Raw genomic sequence first — 22,813 nt, 5'->3', positions numbered from 1 at the left:
GTTCTCCTATTTATAGACAATCAGTGACAGGGGACTTGCAAGGCTGCAAATTTGAATTTCAAACGTTAGTACTTGTGACATAAAGACATAAAGCACTTGTCACGAGTGATTGTGACATAAAGCACCTATCATAAGCACTTTATGGTACTTGTGACATAGAGCTTAAAGAAATGCCACACATAATTATGTGTTGAAATTGACATCAATCATGGATCTTTATTGGATCACTTTAATAGGTTTACTAGTTTTATGAACTTGTTTTTCACAATTCAACATTCCAAGTAATGAGTCCATTTACCGAAAAATATAGAAATGTTTTAATAAATGATTTTTCGTTAACCATAGGGCCTAACCAGCTAGGCCCAGTGGGCAAAGGGCCGGGGCCGTGGTCCCAAATTCTTTGACCCGGCCCGACCCGTTTGAACAGTGACGGGTCGGGCCATAATTCGGCCAGGCTAGGGCTGGGCGCTAGACGTCAATGTTCTAAAACGTGCTAAACGCTAGTCGGGCTGGGGCCTAGGTTGTCTAGGTGGAGCCTCGAAAATATGCCTGGGGTAATTGTAGGGAATGGCTTAAAACGCATAGGAGTATCCTACTTGTAGAGAATGGCTTAGAGAAGGGTTTACTAAAATTTTTATTTTTTTTCATTTTTTTCTTAATACCATTTTTTCTTGGAGAATTACCGAGAAAGAATTGAATTTGAGAAAATAATTGAGAGATTGAGAAAGAAGATGTGAGAGAGATAGAACAAAGAGTTATAACAGAGAGAGAAAGAGGGGGGGAAATTTAGAGTTCTCTTATTCCAAAAGCTGCCTTCTACTATTACACCCGCCTTCTTAAAGGCTATCTACAGCCTTGCAACTCCTTAACAACCTACAACTCGCCCTCTTGTTAGTTACAGTAGTTACAACCCAATTATCCCTTATACCCCTAGGTTTGTAACAATTCCCCTCCCTTTAAGAAGATTCTTATCCCCAAGAATTTAGAACAACAGTACCTTCTTCGTGACCCAATTCCCGCTGGTTCCTCTTCTTTGTTTTCATCCTCTATTCCTTCCATGTTAAACAACTATTTTTAGCATTGGTGGCCGGGGCTAAATTTATCGCCACACTTATAACATAATCCCAACTTCCGTCTTTGCTCCATAGTAGTTGATTTGGCTACTTTCGGGTTGGGAGAAACCTTAGAATTCACATGCACTTGATTTCCTTCCAATGGTTGATAAAGCGAAGGCTACATTTCCGCTTCCATTGCGTACTTATTGCAAATTGCTTCTAACGTAAGCTCCTATAGCCTTGCCTTCTTAGCCGTCTATTTCACTATTGTAGGCATCATCATCTTAATCATAGGTCGTAATTCATCCTTCAACCCACTAATAAAGCTAGATATAAAATATGGCTTAGTTAAACTTGGCTGGGACAACCTCAATAACGCCCTCAATTCTTCAAACTTCACCTGATAATCAATCACCGAACCCTCCTGCTTCATTTTATTGAATTCTTCAACTACATTTGACATTTTTTTCTCCAAACCTGCAACAAAGTTCTTCCGCAAATTCCATCCAATTCAGTGGACTATCCTTATCTTGCACCCACCCTTGATACCAAGAATCAGCCGTATCGTTGAAATAGGCTGCTGCCAACGTAACATTAATTCGGTAAAATTAGAAAAACCTTTCACAACGGCAGACCCACCATCGTGGTTTCAACCCTTCAAATACTAGTATTTCCAGTCAGGGCATGGGGGTATGAACTAAAGTTTGAGAGGAAATCCCTTTTGCCTAGCTGCCTTGCTCTAAGGGGATTTGATCTCTTGTTCCTGGACCTTCGTCTGGCATAGGGAGGATGCTGTCACGAATCAAGATCGGGTCCCTACCTGTTCTTGGAGGGAAATCCGGTGGAAGACAGAACTGGAGTAGTGCTGCCAGCATGTTGAACATGCAAATAATCTTATGCTCGTACTGTTTCACCACTTCTCTATTCCTCTCCAGTTCTCGAATGCTATCCTTAATAGCCGAAATGTCCTCTCGGTTCCGAATCATGGCTTCCTGCATTTGTGACATCCTGACTTCTAACGCCTCCATCTGGACTTCCAATTGTTTCATCCGAGTCCCTTCAACCATCATGCAATCTCGCCAAGCCTTATTGCATCTTCCTTCTTAGCCAATTCCGTCAATCTTGGTTGTTGTTCTTGCTCACACAATCTTGTTAAAGCCCCGTTGCACGGTCTCCTTAGCTAAGGATCGCTGTTTTTTTTTTCCCCCTTTGTTGCAATCTTGGAATTTCGCCAAGACCCAACAAAAATTAATGGCGAGTAAAAGGAGTTGAGAGCCCATAACTGCTTGTCCACCTCCGACGACCCAATTGATCCTAAGTCGATCCCGATTAGATGAACAGGGGGTTGCTGCTCCGCCTTCAAGTCCACCACGAATTAATCAAGGGAACTCGCTTTGTCTGCTTCGCCTTTAAACATCAACAAGAATTGCCAGAACTTCTACCAAGCTGCATTTGACCACCACCGAGACCAATCTTCAAGTCTCTGTTCCACTTAGCTGATTTTAATCTCGCCAATCTTGATCGCTTATCTTGCTCTTAACCCTCAATTCTACCTCGCCTTGGGTCGCGTTCCTACCCGCGTCCATAAGTCCAACCACACCTTCGATCACCGCTCTTACTTGCATCTATCAACCCAACCATGCCTTGGGTCGTGCGTTATTGGGATCGCCGGCTATGATACCAAGTTGGCACGACCTCTGATGGAGAGTCGGTTAATTAGGTAATTCTTGGAGAATTATCGAGAAAGAACTAAATTTGAGAAAAGAATTGAGAGATCGAGAACAAAAAAGATGGGAGAGGGATAAAACAGAGAGTTATAATAGAGAGGGAGAGAGAGCATTCGAGAGAGACATTTAGAGCTCTCTTATTCCAAAAGTTGCCTTCGACTATTACACCCACCTTCTTAAAGGCTATCTTCTAACTTCCTTGCAACTCCCTAACAACCTACAATTCACCCTCTTGTTTGTTAGTTACAGTAGTTACAACCCAATTATCCCTTATACCCCTAGGTTCGTAACAATTATTCACTAACAACTCAATCACAATAGTACCCTTATGGTTGTGATAATCCTTAACAATAGCTTCAAGGAAATTGCCACATGAAAGAGTTCCTCATTCAAAGATTCTTGGTCCCACAAACATTTTGCCAAAAAGACACTCTCCTTCCAAAAACCCACAAAAGTCCTCCTTTATCCATTCAATACTTCTCCAAAATACAAGCAATTTGGCAACCTCTCCTATGGAAAATGTACCACATTAAATTCCCCAACCTTTCTTACAGAAACCTTTAAACAAATTGTGCTAGTCCAACCCCACTCAGAGAGAGAGAGACGTCACACCTCAAGGTTTAACCTAGGGTTTGCAAGGGAATTTGGAAGAAATTGGGGGAGAGAGAAATTAGAAGAATAGAGGGAGAATTTAGATAGAATGAAGAGCAAGAGAGAGAATTTGAGAGGGAAGTAATCAGATATCATTCATCAACTATTTGATTCTCTAACTGATCTAGTCTACTTATAGGCTGTTATATCCTTTCAATTACAATACAATTGAAAGGTACAACTACTACAATAGCAATGTACAACCAAAAGAGAAATATATATAATACATAATTACTATTATATCCTCGTGAATCCTTGGGATCGTTACAATTCTCCCTTCCTTGAGAGAGTTCTTGTCCCAAAGGACGTACAGCGACTGGCCCTGTTCTTCATCCAATTCCCACCTTTACTATCTAGTTGTCCCTGCTTCTCTTTTTCCTTTCTTTCTTTCTACTTCTAAGCTTGTCCTCTTTTCTCTTACATTCTTTTTCTTTTGCTTTTCCAAATATAAAATGTAGTCTTCAAATATCTCCATGTCAAAGCTCTCTTCTCCAATTGATATATAAGTGCCAGTAATTTCCTTGACCTTCAGAAAGAAATTATGCCAGTGAGTTGTAGCAATAAGTATATTAGCAGCAACCTTCTCTTCCCTCATCTTCTGAGCCTTATGGCAATCCTTCTAGTCAGTTCACTTCACTTGTTCCTTCTCTGATAAAACTAGCACCAGAAATTGGTCTACACCATCTGAATTGACAGCAAAACTGTCACATTGTTCGGAATCAAAAACATTTAAAACAACAGTGAGATATTCTCCTACTGAAATTGTCTTGATCTTCTTGATGCCTGATTTAACCAAAGTTATGGATAACTCAGCCTTCTACAGAATCAAAAGCAAAGAAGTAATATTCTTAGGACCTTCATAAGTGATTTCTTTGATTTTCATGCAGTCATTACGTCTTTCTTCTGTCTCCATAGAAAGAGGCTTAACCAAGATTAGACTTGGTAAAGCCTTAGGAATAGGGCTTCCTCTCTACACTACTTGATTGGCGGCCTTAGAAGTACCTCTAATCTGTTGGCTGCTCATGAGATAACTTTTAGGCTACAGCTTATGCTTTCTGAAAATGGTTTTTAGTGCCAATTCTTGCAGCCTAGCCTGACCACTTGTTTTACCATGGCAAGATGCATCATTTTCATGGTAGACCTCAACTCATCATTTAGACCACGGATGAAGCTCGATATAAAAGTAAGACTCATTCAAGGTCGAATGGGAATTGAGTATCAATGATTTCAATTCCTCAAACTTGATCTAGTAATCCATAACAGAGCTTTTGTTTTAGTTTATTGAACTCTTCATTGCAACTCTCATCTTTGACCTAATTTATAGCCGGCAATGGCATATCCGATGAATCAATGTTTTGTTCTAATTTAGACTGTTCCTTAGTCTCATGTAAGTCAAGAATATGAGGAAAGACTCCATTACTAGTATCTGCACATCTGATTGATCTTCTAGTTGAAGTTGCCTGATCCAATGCTAATTCATCCGCTTTCTGCAAACTAGAAACATTAGGTAGGCTTCTGGTGTTTGCTCGGATTGGTTCTACAGTGGAACTTAAAAAAAATTTCTCTGGTAAACTAATCTAAAACCTCTATGAAATCAGAATCATCAAGTCATCCAATTTTGATTGAGGTTAGCTACTTTCTTTGGGAATCCGCTCTCCATCTCCACAATTTAGATTTGCTTGTATTTGCCTTTGAATTTGCTTCCAGTAATCGCCTCTTGATCAATTTCTAACGACCTCCTTGGAAACTTATTCCAGTACTAAAATTCAACAAACCTAATCTGCCTCAATCACTACTTCAAGTTCAGTCGAGAAATAGCCTACAGGTATCGCCTTTGGATTAGAATCAACTCTAAATCGCTTGAATCCACAAATTTCCATGACTCAATTGGTAGTTGAGTTTTCTAAGAATCAATTGATTCTCGTTGCTACTTCTTGAGAATCGCCTACTATCAACTTCCAAGGATAGCCTTTTAGTACTCCATTTAGCACACCTGAGTTTACCTTAGTAATTGCTTCTAGGAGTCGCCTACCAAATTGATGCTTTGATCGCTAGAATTACAACCAAGAATCAACTAGCTTCCTGAATCGCTTATATCTAATTCAACATTCGAGATCTAGCTACTTTGAATCAACAATTGAAAATCATTTGGATCTGCTTGGCCTTCACAATCTAGACCTTAATAAACTGCTAAAAATTTTCAAATTCTTAGCCGAGAATCATTGGCTCTGCTTACTTTCTTTAGGAGAAAGAATAGAAAGGGAGAGAGAATAGAAAGGGAGGGAGAAATCAAATGAATGGAGGGAGAATTCAAATAGAACATAGAGGGAGAGAATTTGAGTGGGAAGTAATCAGACATCATTCATCAACTATTTGATTCTTTAACTGATCTAACCTATTTATAGGTTGTTATATCCTTTCAGTTACTATACAATTAAAAGGTACAACTACTACAACAACAATGTACAACCAAAAGAGAAATACATATAATACATAATTATTATTATATTCTTGTAAATCCTTGGGGTCGTGATAGGAGAGAGAGTTGTGAAAACCGTGCCTGAGGCGCAAGGGGCGCTAGCCCCTGAGCCTTAGACCCCTCCCCCCCAAGGTGAGGCGTAAAGATGTCAAAAGGGTCGGGCGGCCCTTGGGGAGCGTAGAGATGTCAAAAGGGCCACTCGGCTAGTCACTGTTCAAACGGGTCAGGCCGAAGAATCTAGGTCCATGGCCCAGCCCGTGGCCCACTGGGCCTGGCCCGCTGGGATCTTATGGGCCCGGCCAGTTAGGCCCTATGGTTAACGAAAAATCATTTATTAAAACATTTCTATATTTTTCGGTAAATGGACTATCATTACTTAGAATGTTGAATTGTGAAAAACAAGTTCATAAAACTAGTAAACCTACTAAAGTGATCCAATAAAGATCCAGGGCTAATGTCAATTTCAACACATAATTATGTGTGGCATTTCTTTAAGCTTTATGTCACAAGCACCATAAAGTGCTTATGACAGGTACTTTATGTCACAAGCACTTGGGACAGTTGCTTTATGTCTTTATGTCACAAGTACCAACGTTTGAAATTCAAATTTGCAGCCTTGCAAGTCCCCTATCACTGATTGTCTATAAATAGGAGAACAGATATGAGTTATTTTCATTTGCTTTCGAATTTCATGCAATTCAGTTGTTCGATTGTTCTTGAGTTTGACTTTATAATTTTTACTTATTTTTCCCTTTCCATTTTATAAGTTTTATCCATTCACAAGTTAGATATTATTCTTATTCCTAAACACTTTATATTTTTTTTATTTTTAACAATCAATAATAATGTATTTCCTTCGTCGCTCAAAATCCACCCATTTTTCTCATGAGACTTCTTCTGGTTCTATGGATCCACCACGGTCTAGCACATCTAACCCCATAATCTGTCCACCTCGTCGTCCTCAGCCCCAACCCCCAGTGGATTTCATTCATGATTTGTATAACACAAATTATGCAGATTAGGATGAAACACTTCCACTTGACTCACTAGAAAAGAATGACAACATCAACTTTGCTGGACCTGCTGATTTTCCACCCCCACCAACACTCAGAGAGAACGAAGAAAACGATGCAGGTCCGTCAAATTTGGGAGTTGTTAGGAAAAGATAGCGGACAGGCGTTGTTTGGAACTATTATGAAATAGTTTAGGTTGAAGGCGAGGGTGAAAGGGCCCAATGTAAGATATGTAAAAAACGTCTTGTGTGTGGCAATGGAACAGGTCACCTGAAAAGGCATGCGACAAAGCATGAGAAGGCAATGGCCTGTAGTGAAAAAGGTAGTACACAAACTCAATTAAATCTTTCAAGTAATATTCATCGCTATAATCTAGAATTAGACAATGAATGTTTAGCTAAAATGATAATTAAATCAGAATGCACTTTTTTGTTTGCACAAGATCCCGCTTTTAAGTGGTATTGTAAAACTGTACACAATTCACAGTCTAGAGGTTTCTCTAGGAGCACTATTAGAAATTAAACAATGAGATTATTTTTAATATATAAAGATAAGCTAAAAAACGTATTTAATCAATTTACTAGTAAAATCTCACTTACATCCGACATATGTTATGATGGATTAACAACTAACCATTATTTATGTGTGACAGCCCATTGGATAGATGACATGTGGGCTATTCAAAGAAGAATAATTATTTTTAAAGAACTTATAGAAGAATACAGTGGAAACTACATTGCTCAAGTGATTTCACAATCCGTATTAGATTACAATATTCTGAAAAAATTATTTACTATTTCTTTTAATAATGCTAGTAATAATAATGTCGCAATGGAACGATTAAAACTTTATATGCCCTTAATTTTAGGGGAAAAATTGTTCCACAATAAATGTGCATGTCACATTTTAAATCTATATATTCAAGATGGTCTTCGTGTAGGTTCAGACTCATTAGAAAAAGTAAAAAATTGTTTAAAATTCATACGCACTAATACATCTAAACTTAGAGAATGGAAACAATTAGTTCATACTTATCAACTTCCCTATAAAAAATTTTCAAAAGACATTGAAACTAGATGGAACTCAACATTTTTGTTATTACAAATGATAACACCATAGAGAGAACTTTTAACAATGTTTTGGAAGAAAGAAATGCCCCCATCTCATCACATAACTGAACTTGATTGGAATTTGTTAGATATACTTCTTTTTATATTAGAACAATTTTATCATGCTACAGTTACATTTTCTCATTGTAAATACCCAAAACTCACCTTTTTTTAAGAGAAATATATAGTATAGTAAATTGTTTCAATAAATATAGAGAACATCAAAGTTACATGCCATTTCTTGACCCAATGGAAGCAAAATTTAAGAAATATTGGATGCAAATTCTACCACTTTACCTAATAGCTAATACGTTAGATCCCACACAAAAGTGAAATGATGTAGATGGTTTTTTAGATTTTTATGGTGATGCTATGAACATTAATATAAATGATACGAAATATGAAGTTAAACAATTAGTATATGAAATATATAATTTGTACGAATTTCATTTTAAACTTAGACAACAAGTTGAAGACTCATCAATACAAACAAAATCCAAAGGAAATTTAAAATTTGAATTTTCAAAATTTTTGAGAAGTAAACAATAAAAAAAACAACTACAACGTCAAGTAGTGTATTTAATGAATTAGACTTTTATTTAAATAGAGATATGCAATTTTCTGATGATGAAATAAATAATTTTGATGTTTTGGTCTGGTGGTGCCTAAACCAACACACATATCCCGTGTTGGCTGCCATGGCCATTGATGTGCTAACTCCTTCGATTTCCACAGTACTATCGGAATCTGCTTTCTCTGCACGTAACAGGGTGTTAGATTCAAAAATATCAAGATTATCACCAAAAATATTGGAAATGTGTTTGCTTTAAAGATTGATTCGATGTGGAGTTCGAACAAGGGATCAAGTTAGTAGATGAATCAAGTGAAGATGATGTTGATGACTAGCTGACGCCACTTTACCTCTGCAATTTTGTACTATTGTCTTTTACTTAATCGAAAAGAAGTAAAAATTTAATTTAACTATTATACTCCCTCGTCAATCAGTATTGGCAATTACCATTTGAGTGATGGGAGTTTTTTGCTAGCCGCAAGATAATGATCTTGCTGCAGCAACAGATTAAAAAATTTCCTACCTCTAAAAAAAGGCTAGGATTATTAGGGACGGTGGCTAACTCATGTAAAAAAGATAAAAAAATTATTTTATTGAACTTCTTCAAGTGATGGCCTGAAGAGAGATGAGTAGGCCATTTGTTTACCGAACGGCTTGAACCTTATAAATTGCAGTGTCCCTTGCTTATTTATTTTTTTAACTGTGTTATTCTTTATTAATTATTGATATTGGATGCTAAAAAATTTATATTTCGCAATATATATAAATAATAACCATCAATATATTTAAAAATTTCCAAGCTAAATTTTTTATATATTTAAATTATAAATAAACATTCTTCTTTTTATATGTGCATTATTTTTCATATCAATTCACAAGAAAATTTACAAGGCATATAGAATTTTGAAATATAAAATGATGAAATAATATTTAAAACTTAAGATAGAAAATTGTTTAAAAAGGAAAAAAAGAAAAAAATTGGTTTTTATATATGTATTATTTTGATATTTATATATGCATTATTTTTTAAAAAAATTATTTAAAAAAAAAAGAAAAAAAAAAAAGGCAGGCTCTGTGGGCCTAGCTTACCAGGGCCTGTGGGCTAAGCCCACCGAGCCCGACCCGCTAGGCCCTATGGGCTAAGGGTCAAGCCCGACCCTCTAGCCCACAGGCTAGCTCGGCCCAACCCGACCCCCTACAGGGGGGCCATGGGCAGGCCCACAGCAAAAAGGCCGAACCGGGCCCACTCCCTTTTAGTAAATGGGCTGGCCCGACCCGTTTAAAAAGCCCGTGGGCAAACCCAAGCCGACTCTTTTGACATCTCTAGGTTGTATGTTCTAAAGAGGAAGTTCTTGCGTCCTAATAGAACTTAGTCTAAAAATAGCCTACACATCTCAGTCTCATTCATCCCATGTTGACATTTGGCTTCATCATTACCGGCTAGGGCGTCCACCTTTTCATTTACTAAAAACTATGTTTCCTAATTTATTTAAGCAAGTAGATCCTAGTACTTTACATTGTGATGTATGTGAAATTTCCAAACATCATCGAGTTTCCTATCCTGTTAGTAATAAAAGGTCTTCTCACCCTTTTGCTCTAATTCATTCGAATGTTTGGGGACCATCTAGGACTCTCAATTGCTCTAGGGCTAGATGGTTCATCTCTTTTATAGATGATTGCACTAGAATGACTTGGGTATTCCTTCTAAAGGACAAGGCGGCTGTTAGTACTATTTTGCCTCACTTTTATCCAATGATTTTGACTCAATTTGGCTCTCATATTCAAAAATTTAGAACCGATAATGCAAGGGATTATTTTAATCAACACTTACACCATTTTTTCCTGCAAGAAGGGGTTATCCATGAGTCTTCATGCATCAACACTCCACAACAAAATGGAATGGCTAAGAGGAAGATGAGACACATCCTAAATGTCACTAGAACTCTCTTTCATCATCATAATGTTCCTAAAAATTTATGAGGAGAGGCAGTCCTCACTGCAACCTACCTAATTAATAGGGTGTCATCTAAAATTATTGGTCATCACAGTCCTTTCTAGTATCTTTCTTCTTATTTTCCTTACATTAGCTTGCACACCCCCCTTTCTCCTAGAGTTTTTGGCTGCGTAGCCTTTGTTCACATTCCTTAACAGGCTCGAAACAAGCTAGACCCTAGGGCTCTTAGATGTCTCTTCCTTGGTTATTCTCCTACCCAAAAAGGCTACAAATGCTATCATCCTTCTACTAGGAAATTTTTTGTTTCGAAGGATTTGACCTTTGTATAATCTCAACCATTCTTTGGTCCTCCTAACCTTGGTCTCCAGGGGGAGAATTAATTGAATGGTGACCAAGGTTCAACTCTTCCTAGTCTGGACTTAATCCCTTTCAAGACATCAGAACCAACAAGAAATCACTCTACCCCTAATCCAGTTAATCTTGTTCCATCTACTGCTTCAAACCTCTCCTCTGATAGTGATAATCATTTAATCCTGCCAGTGATTATCAAAGCCTTGATCAAGTAGGCCAGACAAAGACCTCATCCTCGATAAGGTTTAAGGGCTCTCCTTTTGTGTACCATAGAAAACAGCAGCCTATGTCTCACCCTCAGCAAGGATCAACATCTGATTCCCAGCCATGTGCTGAAATGGTTTGCCCCCTTAATCCTGTTCATTCTTTCTCTACTGATTTGGATATCCCTATTGCCATTAGAAAAGGAGTTAGAAGATGCACTTAGCATCCTAGCCAACCATCTTTCTTACCACAGGTTGTCCCAGGTACGTAAAAGCTTCTTGACTTCTCTAGACACCATTGTTATCCCTAAATCAGTGGATAAGGGCCTTAAAAGGATCAAAAATGGAAGCTAGCCATGCAGGAGGAAATGAGGGCATTAAAAAAGAATGACACATGGGATCTAGTGCCTAAACCAAAGGGAATGATTCTAGTCGGCTGCAAATGGGTTTTCAACTTAAAATACAATGCAGATGGATCTTTGGAAAGGTACAAGGCTCGATTGGTGGCCAAAGGCTATACCCAAACATACAAGATTGACTACTTAGAGACTTTTGCTCCAGTAGCTAAGATGACCACGGTGAGGATTCTCTTATCCTTAGCAGCTCACTATGGATGGCAACTACAACAACTAGATGTGAAGAATGCATTTCTTCATAGTAATTTAGAAGAAAAGGTCTTTATGGAGCAGCCACCAAGATTCAAGGAAGGAAAAAAAGGTGAAGTATGTAAACTTAAAAAGGCCCTCTATGGCCTCAAGCAATCACCGAGAGCCTGGTTTGATAGGTTCTCCAAAGCCATGAAGCTTATGGGATACCAGCAGAGTAAGGGAGACCACACTCTCTTTTTCAAGCCGCCTAGCCACATGGGTTGCCTAACCCCATGAACTGCCTCGGTCGCTTGCTCTCTCTATTGCGGCGTCTAAGTTGATTTAGAGTTTTTTCCCCCTTACCTATTCTCTCTCTTGTCTCGCCGTCGCCGCTTGCTCTCTTGCCGTCACCGTCAACCGTCTCTTGTCACTTTCTCTTTTTGTCTCAGCCTCTCTCGCCGCATGCCGCCACCGCCTTTTATGGACAGTGAACTCACCATCGTTGTCGCCCCCGCCCCCGCTTGCTCCCTCTAGTTGCAACCGCAGAATATTTGCTCTCTCTCTGAGTCTCAACCTTTCTGGTTGTTGTCTCTCACCCTATACGCACAATATCACATATATATATAATATAATAATTCTATTAATATATATATATAAATAGAGATAAATTTATATATACAACATCTATATATATAATTTATTTATATATATATGCATAGCGCCTAACGCATTTTAGAACACTGCCGGAGGAAGAAGAGCGAGAACCGACAGAGAGATAGGCCTTGGATCCGTAATTTGAAAATCAAAGAGACGATTGGCGGCAACGAGAGAGAGAACGTGACAAGTCCACGAGAGACGAACCCAAACCACAGCCACTTGCAAGAGGATATAAAAAGGAAAGGGCAAATACTGAACAAGGGAAATCCAAATGCACATCTGGGTGATCGAGGCGGTTGGGTGCCGCCTAGGCCTGATTAATCAGGCCCGACGCCTAGGGGTGTCGATTTGCATGCATTCGCGGTGGCCAGGGGCTGCCTAACGTCTCAACGGCGCATAGGTGGCCACCTTTTTGAACATTGGATTTACTTGTCACACACTAGGTTAGATATAGCCTATGCAGTGAGCTTGTTAAGTCAATTTATGCATTGTCCTACTGAGAGTCACATGCAAGCTGTGAGAAGGATATTATGCTACTTGAAAACGACCCTAGGCAAAGGAAAACTATTTAGAGCAGGTGGTGGTTCTTTGGATATACAAGGGTATACAGATGCACACTATGCTGGATCTCTAATGGATAGGAGGTCTACTACTGGGTATTGCATGTTTTTAGGTGAGAATTTGGTCTCTTGACGAAATAAGAAGCAAAGCATAGTGGCAAGATCAAGAGTTGAAGCTGAATTCAGCACTATGGCACTTGGTCTATGTCAATTGCTATGGATGAGGATTGTGCTAGCAAACTTGAAGATTACTGTTGATGAACCAATTAGGTTATTTTGTAATAACCAATCAGCCATAAACATTGCTCATAACCCTGTACAGCATGACAGGACTAAGCACATTGAAACTGACCGACACTTTATAAAGAAAAAGCTTGAGAAAGGAATAATTCAAATGCTCTATGTTCCTTTCAAGAAACAGGTGGTTAACCTCCTAACAAAAGGATTGACAACTAGAAGATTTGAAGACCTAGTATGCAAGATGGGAATGATGGATATTCATTCACCAACTTAAGAAGGAGTGTTGGCATGAGGAAATTCAAGAGAAAGGAAAAAGCCAGCTATGGTTGCTTCTAGAATGTTGAAAAGAAGCCAACTGTCACATGGTGAAATCATGGGTCAAAGAGGGCTGGCAAAACAGCTGTTACAGCTGTAAATATTGACATTTAAATGGCAGAATCTATGGAGGCAATCAAGGATGACTTTTGTACTAATTAGGATGACTTTTGTATTAATTAGGATAACTTTTGTATTCTTTTCTTTTGTTTAAAATTCCTAAGCTGTAAATTATGTGGTTATAAATAGAGAATAATCCAAAGGGGCAAGTGTCTTAGCTTGCTAGTATTTTTTACATCTATTGTACTAGGTAGTTATAACTTTAATTGTTTGTAGCCATTCGGTTTTGACATTACAATCGAAGGGAATAGCCTATAAAAGGCCATGTGCAAGAGGATGGAAATCGTGAATGAGAATATTGATTATTTCCCTCTAACTTCTTTTCCCTCTCTTTCTCTCTCTCTCCCTCTTGAATTCTCCCTCCTCCTTTCAAATTCTCCCTCCAAATTCTCTTCCCTATATATTCTTATTGAAACAAGCTTTGAGATAGCTGAAAAGCTTGAATAAATAATTCTAGAGGTACGAATGAAAATATATACACCCTAGTTGCTAATAATTCTCCTACAATTTAGGAGAAGATATAAACTATCTACTTCCTAGAAACTAGGAAAAATTATCTCCTAAAACTTAGGAAATAAATTTAAACTTATACAACAATATCTACAATTTAAAATACAACATTTAAACTCTAGAATTATATATTTTTAAATTGGAACCGCATCTAGATGATCTCTCGATTCTTCTTATCACTTTTCCAAGTTCTCCAACACTTATAATTACAGAATTGGCCTCGCCTTAGATCCTAGGCTTGACAAGGATTGTTGAGTTGCATCTTCTACGGATGGTGCTTGGTCACATTGTTCAAAAGGTCTCCACAAGAGGTTGACTCTGTGGGTCTATTGCTAGGCTTCAAACAGTTACAGGTTTTTCAAATTCCAAGGAACTGATTTTATGCAGAGCATCTTTCAAAGTTTTCTTTTTCTGCCTCTACATGTATTGGAGTAGCAAATGATGGAGATGGGTGTTTCTGTTGGTAGACTATGTGGTGTTTTTTCAGCAGCATCCACACAGTGGTGTTTTTCTCCATTTTTGGTGGTAGCTGATTGTTCTTTTGCTGAAACAAAATCTAGATCAAACATACAAGTGTTGGTTGTGTTGCACGTGCAAGACGAAAGGAATACTGTCCATTTTTGGGTTGTTAAGAAGCTGTAAATCCCTTTAAAAATAAAAGGGAAGTTTTATTGAACAACCACAAGACTATCATTATTGTATGACTCAAAATGTTGGGAGTTAGTACTACAGTTATTAAAACCAGATTTGATTAGCTAGAACGCAAATCAGTCACCATGCCAATGTAATTCAAGGAAAAGACCAAAGATGTGTATAAACCAGTCAAAAACTGGCCTTTTTTTTTTAATTGGTAAAATCAAATAAAGATGTTATTTTTATCAAAAAAATATTTAATTGCCCACAATTTTCAAAAGATCCCTTTTCTTTAATAGAGGGCTAAATTAGTTTTGTGGGAAAAAAAAAAAGCAAAGAACAAAAAAAGTGAAGATTGAAATAGCTCAACTCATCCTTTTCTCAAAACCACAAATCGATACTAAATGTAAACCCTTTGCTTCAAATCCCTAGTCTCTATCCTACTAAGGGGAATCTCCGTTCACCCATACCTCTGTCTCCATCACTAGCAGTTCATATCAAACTCTATTTGCATGTATTTTGATGATGAGATTTGAATATTTTAATTAGCTTTTTGTATTTTTTATTAGTTCATGATTATGAAGCTTAAACATTTAACTACAGATTCATGTTTTTAAATCATTTTAATATTTTTTGTATGTTAGTAACTGTCAATATTCATGTAACTTGAACAATGGCATTAGTATATTTAATACAGAAATTTCTGTACAATCAGTGAACCATTGGTCAAACTGTGAACCAATACCCCAACTGGTTCAAAGACCAATCCAGTTTTAATAACAATGTTTAGAATTGGTATGTGAAAAATATAAGCAAAACTGAGATGAGTACTTCATGGTGGATGTGCAATTATATAAGAAAAGACAAAACTATAAACAACATTATCCATAATAAGGTTAGAGTGGCAAATATTGAAGATAAGATGCACAATATCCAATTAAAATGATGTGGACATGTAAGAAGAAAACCAATAGAACTACCTTAAGGTGAATGAATGAAATAGAAGTTTCCAGCAAAACAGGTAGAGGACCGAAAAAAGAAGACTTAGTAGAAAAATGATTCTACAAAAGATATGACCATGGATAGAAATTGTTGGAAAGCTAGAATTCATGTAGCCGACTTCACCTAGAGGAATTAAGGCTTGTGATGTTATTATAGAAAGTAGTGGAGACACATTTTCTAGTTTTCATATGGATGATGCGGTTTTGTGATATCCTGGATCCTTTTTTCAGTGCTTGACTGGAGTGATGTTATTAGGAAACTTTGGGCCAAAATTCTGCACTGCTTGATGTGGTGTTTATGTAAGAGGTGCAATAGGAGAATAATCGAGGCAGCATAATAGAAGAAAGTTTGAGATATTGAGGTACGTAATGAAAGAACACTGAGGGCATTGACACATCTATTCTTAGATTGAAGGGTTCCAGACTGATTACCTAGTTTTTTGGTTGAAGGGCATGCACCATTTTTGTTTTATCCTTTTGTGAATTCTGGGGAAATAATGCATTCCTTCAGACTTTTAGGTGTTTGGGTATGGGTTGGAGGAATATCTCCTGTATATGAAAATGTTTTAGCCGTTTTGGCAGCTATATTGTTAAATTATCGAGAGAGAAAAAAGAAAAACTACAGTGCTTTACTGAAGAAAACTTATATTTGTCTTTTATTTAATTCCCATAGAATTCTAATAAGGATTAGAGTTGGAAACAAAATTGTAAAACATAAATTTTCAAATACGCACATTTGACAGTTCAAAGTTTATGCATGTTCAACTTACAAATTATAAGAAACATATGAAAAACTTATGGACTTCCAAAGCTTGAAAGTCAAATGAATAATAAAATAAATCCACAACACAACACACCTTAACACGAAGTTGATGGTCATGGGTTAGCTCAGACAAAGCACCTTCTATCAATCCCACTTTATCCATCAAAAGACATAGAGTTTCACTCATTGAGTCGTCTTCTGAATCATAACTGTAATCATATAAATAAGAGGGCAATGATACTCATGATATACAGAAAAAAAAATTCACTTCAGCATCCTCTAATGTAGAGAAAGACAGATAAAAAAAAAAAAGAAAAAATAACTTGACTTCCTAAATTAGCATTGCAATATGTAATTGGTTGACAATATTTGTCTCACTGAGCTCCATTTCATTCATAAAACCTTTTGATTTGTTTCAATTATATTCATTAGACATAAAAAAGCAATCACTCCCAGCACTTAACCTTCTATCACCATTTATTGTTTCAATATCTGAACGAGTCTCAAGAATCCTAAATCAGTACCTATGCAATGAATGCAGACCCACAGTTCAAAACCCAGCTTTCAACAGTGAAATATCTCGTCATTTTATTCTTGTGGCCTATTTCATGTTTGACACTTATGCTTGTATTGAAGATATCTTATTCAAGCAACAATGCAGATTTGGCACCTGATATCAAATTCATCACAGGTAAATCTTCTAGCTCTAACCAGAGGCCAGTCACAAGCCTCCCCTTTGCTGTCTTCTTCACTATCCACCATTTCATCTACACGCATTACAAATCCCCTCCTTTCAGCAGACTTTGCAGAGAATACTTCTCTGTCAACAAGCATCCAAGCACAAACAAATTATTATGCATTTTTATGGATGATCAAACCAGTTAGTTAAAAGCAAAGCATTAATCACAAAAAGTTTAGACTCGCTAATGGTACACTCAGAATTAGGATTTGTAGCAAATTAATTGTGTTTTCATTCTCTAACCAAATAAGAAGATAATAAATTTACTTTCAAACTCTTCATAATTTTTTCCACTACCCTTTTCCTTCTTTCTATTCCCCTCTCAGAAATCATAGTTCCAGAAAAACACTAAGCAGGGAAAGAAACAACCGAGTTCAAGAATAACAAAGGAAGGCTAGTAGAGATAAGCACAACACCCTGACTTCCTTATGCTAAATGGCGATGTTGAAGATATGTGAAGCTTCTTCTCTATCAAACTGAGTTCTGACAAGAGACCATCGAAACTCCAATCTGGTTGGGGATCAATTACAATTCCACCAATGCGTTGCGGACACCTAGGTTCCAATTTAACAGCACCCCTGAAGCAACCAATATTAATTTAGAGATCAGAACACGATAAAGAGAGAATGATCCAAAACCCTAAAACTCTTCATTGCCACGAAATCATATGCGGAGGATTGAAGCAAAGCCAAGTCTGGAACTTACATTGTTAATGGCCTCCTCACTGTATTCCGAGCCCCCGTCACCTCCCTTCTCTCCTCTTCTCTTCCCTTTCCTTCCTCCTCTGCCTGTTGCTCAACGGAGAAGGAAACCCGTTAGTGTTTGAGAGGCTTTGAACAAAAGAAGCGATTAATCCCCGACCCGACTTTAAGGAATTTTAGATTTCTTATTAATATTACAAGAATTTAGGTTTCTTGTCATAAATTAATTTATCACAATAATTATAAAAATTATCATAACATATTTATTATGATAAAATTAATTTATCACACATTAGTCATAACAAGCTTGTTAATAAGTATATTATGACAAAACTAAATTTTGTCACAATATTATCAATTTTATTATAATAAAGAATATATTGTCACTTAAACTAACTTATTATGACAAATTATTTTGTTGAAAAATAAAATATTTTTGTCACAATAGGTATAATTTAATCACAATAAATCTAAATTTTAGATACAAATCATATGTTTTATCATGACAAAGTGTATCTAGTAAAAAAAAATATTTTGCCATAATTTAAATAGTGACAAAACTTATTAACATAATTTTTTATGCAACAAAATAAATTGTCACTTATTAGCTAAATTGACAATAAATTTTTGTTGTACATTTTTTAATGACAAATAATTTTGTCAATCATTTAATCTTGTGATAGTTTTTTTTTTTTTTTTGACAATATAAAAATAGTGACAAAACAATTTTTTTTAAATTATTCAACAGTGATCAAATATTTTTGTCAATGTCCCAATAGTGACAAAAATATTTATGTCAATAATTCATACAAGTGACAAATTTTTTTAGTAAGAAAATATTAACAATGATGAAATAATTTTTTCACAAAATCGTAAAAAATGACAAAAATGTTTTGTCAAAATTGAAATATTTTTTAATAATCTAATATTGTCTAATATTTTTAGAACTTGTGCCCCTATAATAATTAGGAGCGAAGTAATTCAAGCAAAAAAAGAGGAAATAGCAACTCAAATAATTAAGAGACATAATGTATGATAAATATTGGAACTAATATTACTTAATAATTGATAATCACTTTGGATAAGTTAGTGATGATGAACAATTTAAACAAAAACAAATATGCTGCTTCTCCTTGCATAAGCTAAAACTAATTCACATAAATTAAATGAGCTAAAACAAAACTTAAAATGAAATAAAATCGTTCTATTTAACAAACGAGCTCGACAATAAGTCTCTTAAAGAGAGTCCTGCAACAACTAGGCTAGGAAGTCTACTTAGAGGTATCGATTGTCTAGCTCTCTTTGGCAAGACATGCTTGCAATTCAAACAGAAGAAACAATTAGAATAAACAAATCAGTGCAAACCACTATATATATATGGTGATAGAGAACGGGGCTACTTCTCACTTCTTGCACAACTGACAAGTCATTAGGCGACTCACAATGAACTTTACAGATAAAGAAAGTTATTAACATTTCATAATTACAAAACATATAGCAAAGCAGTCAACAGTTTTTAAAGTGGAAACCAATATATGGTTATACTTACAATTTTTGTAAGCTGGTATTTGTTCCAAGTGAGAATGGAATTGGACCATAAATACTGTTTCCACTCAAGTTTATGTAAATGTGCAAGTTGAAAGAAGGGATCGAAAATGTGCCCAGTCACAGTGACTATCACTTTAACAAGCTCAAATCAATTTTTGTAAGTGGCTTTTCTTGTTCACTACCATTTCATTTACATTAACAATTGATAACTGACCCATTTTTTCCAACCCCAAGCTAACATGGTAAATCCGGTATTTCCACTTGTCCTGTCAAATCAATTTTCTATAAAAATCAGCAAGTTGACATACAAAAGAGGAGGAATACTGCTTCTGTGAAATCCAGCAAGTTGACATCTACCTTCTTGAAAGTGAAAAAAGTATGCTAGAGGAGTTTAACCTTGACTTAAAGTATGCTAGAGTTGGCTATTCATAACAAAATTCAGCTTCTCATTATTAGAGTTAGACTTTAACCTTGTATGAACTTTTAAAAAATAAACTTTAAAAGCAAGTAAACAAAAGAAGAGCCTAGCTAGGTAAATATCCACTTTACTAAACCTAGCAAAATTGAGTCCAATTCCTGCATGCCCATTATTTAAATTTCATAAACATACTCTTTAATAAAAAATGCACACACAGTCATAGTGAATCATAAATTCAGAAAATGAAAGAAAAATGTATAAAGAAAAATCGGATATAAAAAATACAAAATCAGTCGTGTGTGTGTGTGTGTGTGTGTGTGAGAGAGAGAGAGAGAGAGAGAGATGATCAGCCTAGAGGCTGAATCAACACACCATTGAATGAGGTAATTACATTAAATTCTTTGCCATATACAAAGATCATATTTCTCCATCCTAGACTAACATTACAACACCACATGCAATAAAAATATGTAAGAGCCAAACCACTAAACTTAGAAACAGAAAATTCAGAATATGCCTACAGCCAATAACTAATTTAAGGCAAACCCATACAAACATTTTGATGTGCAGAAAACATATTGCTTCAGAATCAGGTTAACATGATCTGAATGTTGTCCAGAAAACTACAATCCTGTTACTGCATGCAGCTGCAATGGATCAGATTTGTGACCCATGTTCAAATACAAATCCTGACTTGTCAAAATACAAATACATCCAAATTTGTCCACCAAGTTCAAATTTCATAACATTAGTTACTCACATGAAGCACAACTGTAATGGGATTGTCTTGATATTGTAAGACCCCCTTAAAAATATTGCCTTGCAATATTATTTAGTGCACGGGAATCATGATTTAAAAAAATAGTGGAAGCTTTTTGTCTAACAAAATAACCTATGTTTATTCTTTACCAATAATTATCTCCAGAAGATAGAGAAGGAAAGCAAGATACGTTACCTTCCTCTCTAGAAGCAATCTTATTATCTAGGTAAGTCGAGGTCTCTTCTGTTAATTATAGCGCATAATCATGTTCTTAGGTTAGAGATGAGGAAGTCTAGTGTTCGGAACTAAAGCTTTAGGAATAGAACACATTTTCAGTACATTATTTGTAACTGTTTGAAGATTATATTGATATCAAGAATTACAGAGTAAGATTTAGTGATATCAGCTTCAGAGATTAAGAAATCTAAACTTGAGAGAGGTTGTCTTCTTGGTTGAAAAATCTATATCTTGTACTGCAACTGTGTGAAATTAAGTGTATCTTAACATTTATAACTTTCAAAACCTAACCCTTTGGGTTTGGGAAATATTGTTGATCTAATTGAGTAAGGTCAGAATAGATAAAAATTTGACTTTCTTACCGTTTCTGTTTATTGAGTATGGAATTGAATTCTAAAATTTTAATATGTTATAGTACACGAACATATATCTCTGATTCATTTTAACCACCTAAAAAGTAGTTTTCTAAAATTGTTTAGAATTTTGAAATATGATGTATGTTATCAGTGATATCAGGTTGCAATGACAAATTCATGAACTTTTATCTAATTATTTGCATACTTAATTTTAACAAACCACTTAAGTCTGGAATGTTTATTGACAAATTCATAATAAATTTCCCATAGATAAGCTGAAAGATAAAAGTTCAACATTTTTTATTCATAAATTCATTAATATGTCAATGGATTGCAAGAGATCATAGCAATACCAATCATAAATACAATAGAGCACACACCTAATATCAATTTCTTGTTTCCCTGAACTATGTCATTCCCAGAAATGTTTACAAGGGAATTTCAGTTGCCAATTTTCTACTTTTCTAAAATATAGTCAACATATCCACGAAACACTACTTAATAGTTAAAATATGAGCAAAAAGAAATTTTTACCATGCCAGCGAAATTAGCTTCTACCCATAAATAAGCAAATCCAGAATGGTTGATTTAGACTATGACAGCCCAAATCAATCCCCCCAAGAAATGCTGCTAATGACTTTGTCATCATTAACATCATTGCCAAGTCCGATCAATACTTTGCATTAGAGGCTTTGATCCAAGAAATACTTTTAAACTACATTGACATATATATGCAATTATACAGGAACAATGACAAAAAATTAAACAAACACACCTAGTCAATATTTCCTAAGGTAATTATGGGCTAGAGTCTTTGATATGCCTCATTCTAAATGCATCGTTAAAACTACTTAATGTGGTAACAAACTGCAATCTGAGGAGAGAGACCTGATCAGCGATGGAGGTAGAGGCGTCGGAGGCAATGGTCTAGAGGCCGCGGTGCCAGAGGCGATGCGTTGGAGCTGCGACGGCAGAGGCGGAAACTAGGAGGAGGCCGCGATGTAGAGGCGACGACCAGTAGGTGACATAGAGGCAACGAGGAGGCCACGATGGAGCCAAAGGCAGAGGCGGCGGGTTGGAAGCGGCGACGACGGGAGTATGAAAAAGAGAGAGAGAGAGAGAGAAGGGCTAGAGATGAAGGCATAGTTTGGCTAGCCTTTTTTTAAATAGCGTTTAAGCTGAGTAGTGTTTAAGTTGTGTAATAGCGTTTAAATTAGGTAGTGTTTAAGTTGATAATATGTTTGGATAAATATGCTTTTAAGCTATTAATTAATAATTATATGTTTGATTTGAAATAACTGATAAGTTATTATAACTTGATAAAAAAACAAAAATAGACATGTTGTTTGAATGATATAAAATTTTATCATTAAATGTAAATAAATTATACATAATTATTAAAAAATATATTAATACAATATTATTATACAGATTATATAACAATAATATATATATAAAATATCATTATATATATACATCGCACAGAGAGCAACGAGGACGGGGAGGAAGAGAGGCGAAGCAGGACGGCGACGGGTAGCAGCCGATGGGGTGACGG

The 22,813-nt window shown here is 36.1% G+C and overlaps 1 protein-coding gene across 3 annotated transcripts in view; it reads right to left on the bottom strand.

Moving 5' to 3' along the window:
• Positions 1-22,390, bottom strand: part of LOC127810649 (mRNA export factor GLE1) — a 69,066-nt gene extending 46,676 nt beyond the window's left edge. For 2 of the 3 annotated variants that reach the window (XM_052350223.1, XM_052350225.1), the window contains exons 1-5: positions 22,147-22,389; positions 17,944-18,026; positions 17,655-17,816; positions 17,170-17,319; positions 16,594-16,708 (exon numbers count right to left, since the gene is read on the bottom strand). In XM_052350223.1, the coding sequence (XP_052206183.1) occupies positions 16,594-16,708; positions 17,170-17,319; positions 17,655-17,816; positions 17,944-17,945 (429 nt within the window). In that variant the 5' untranslated portion in view covers positions 17,946-18,026; positions 22,147-22,389. Of the gene's footprint in view, positions 1-16,593; positions 16,709-17,169; positions 17,320-17,654; positions 17,817-17,943; positions 18,027-22,146 lie in introns of all 3 variants that reach the window. The other variant, XM_052350226.1, reaches the window with a different exon arrangement.
• Positions 22,391-22,813: the final 423 nt, after the last annotated feature.

Source organism: Diospyros lotus, chromosome 9 (genome assembly GCF_014633365.1).
Source record: "Diospyros lotus cultivar Yz01 chromosome 9, ASM1463336v1, whole genome shotgun sequence".
In the NCBI taxonomy this organism is placed as follows: domain Eukaryota; kingdom Viridiplantae; phylum Streptophyta; class Magnoliopsida; order Ericales; family Ebenaceae; genus Diospyros; species Diospyros lotus.
This window is presented reverse-complemented; position numbering and strand designations above follow the sequence as displayed.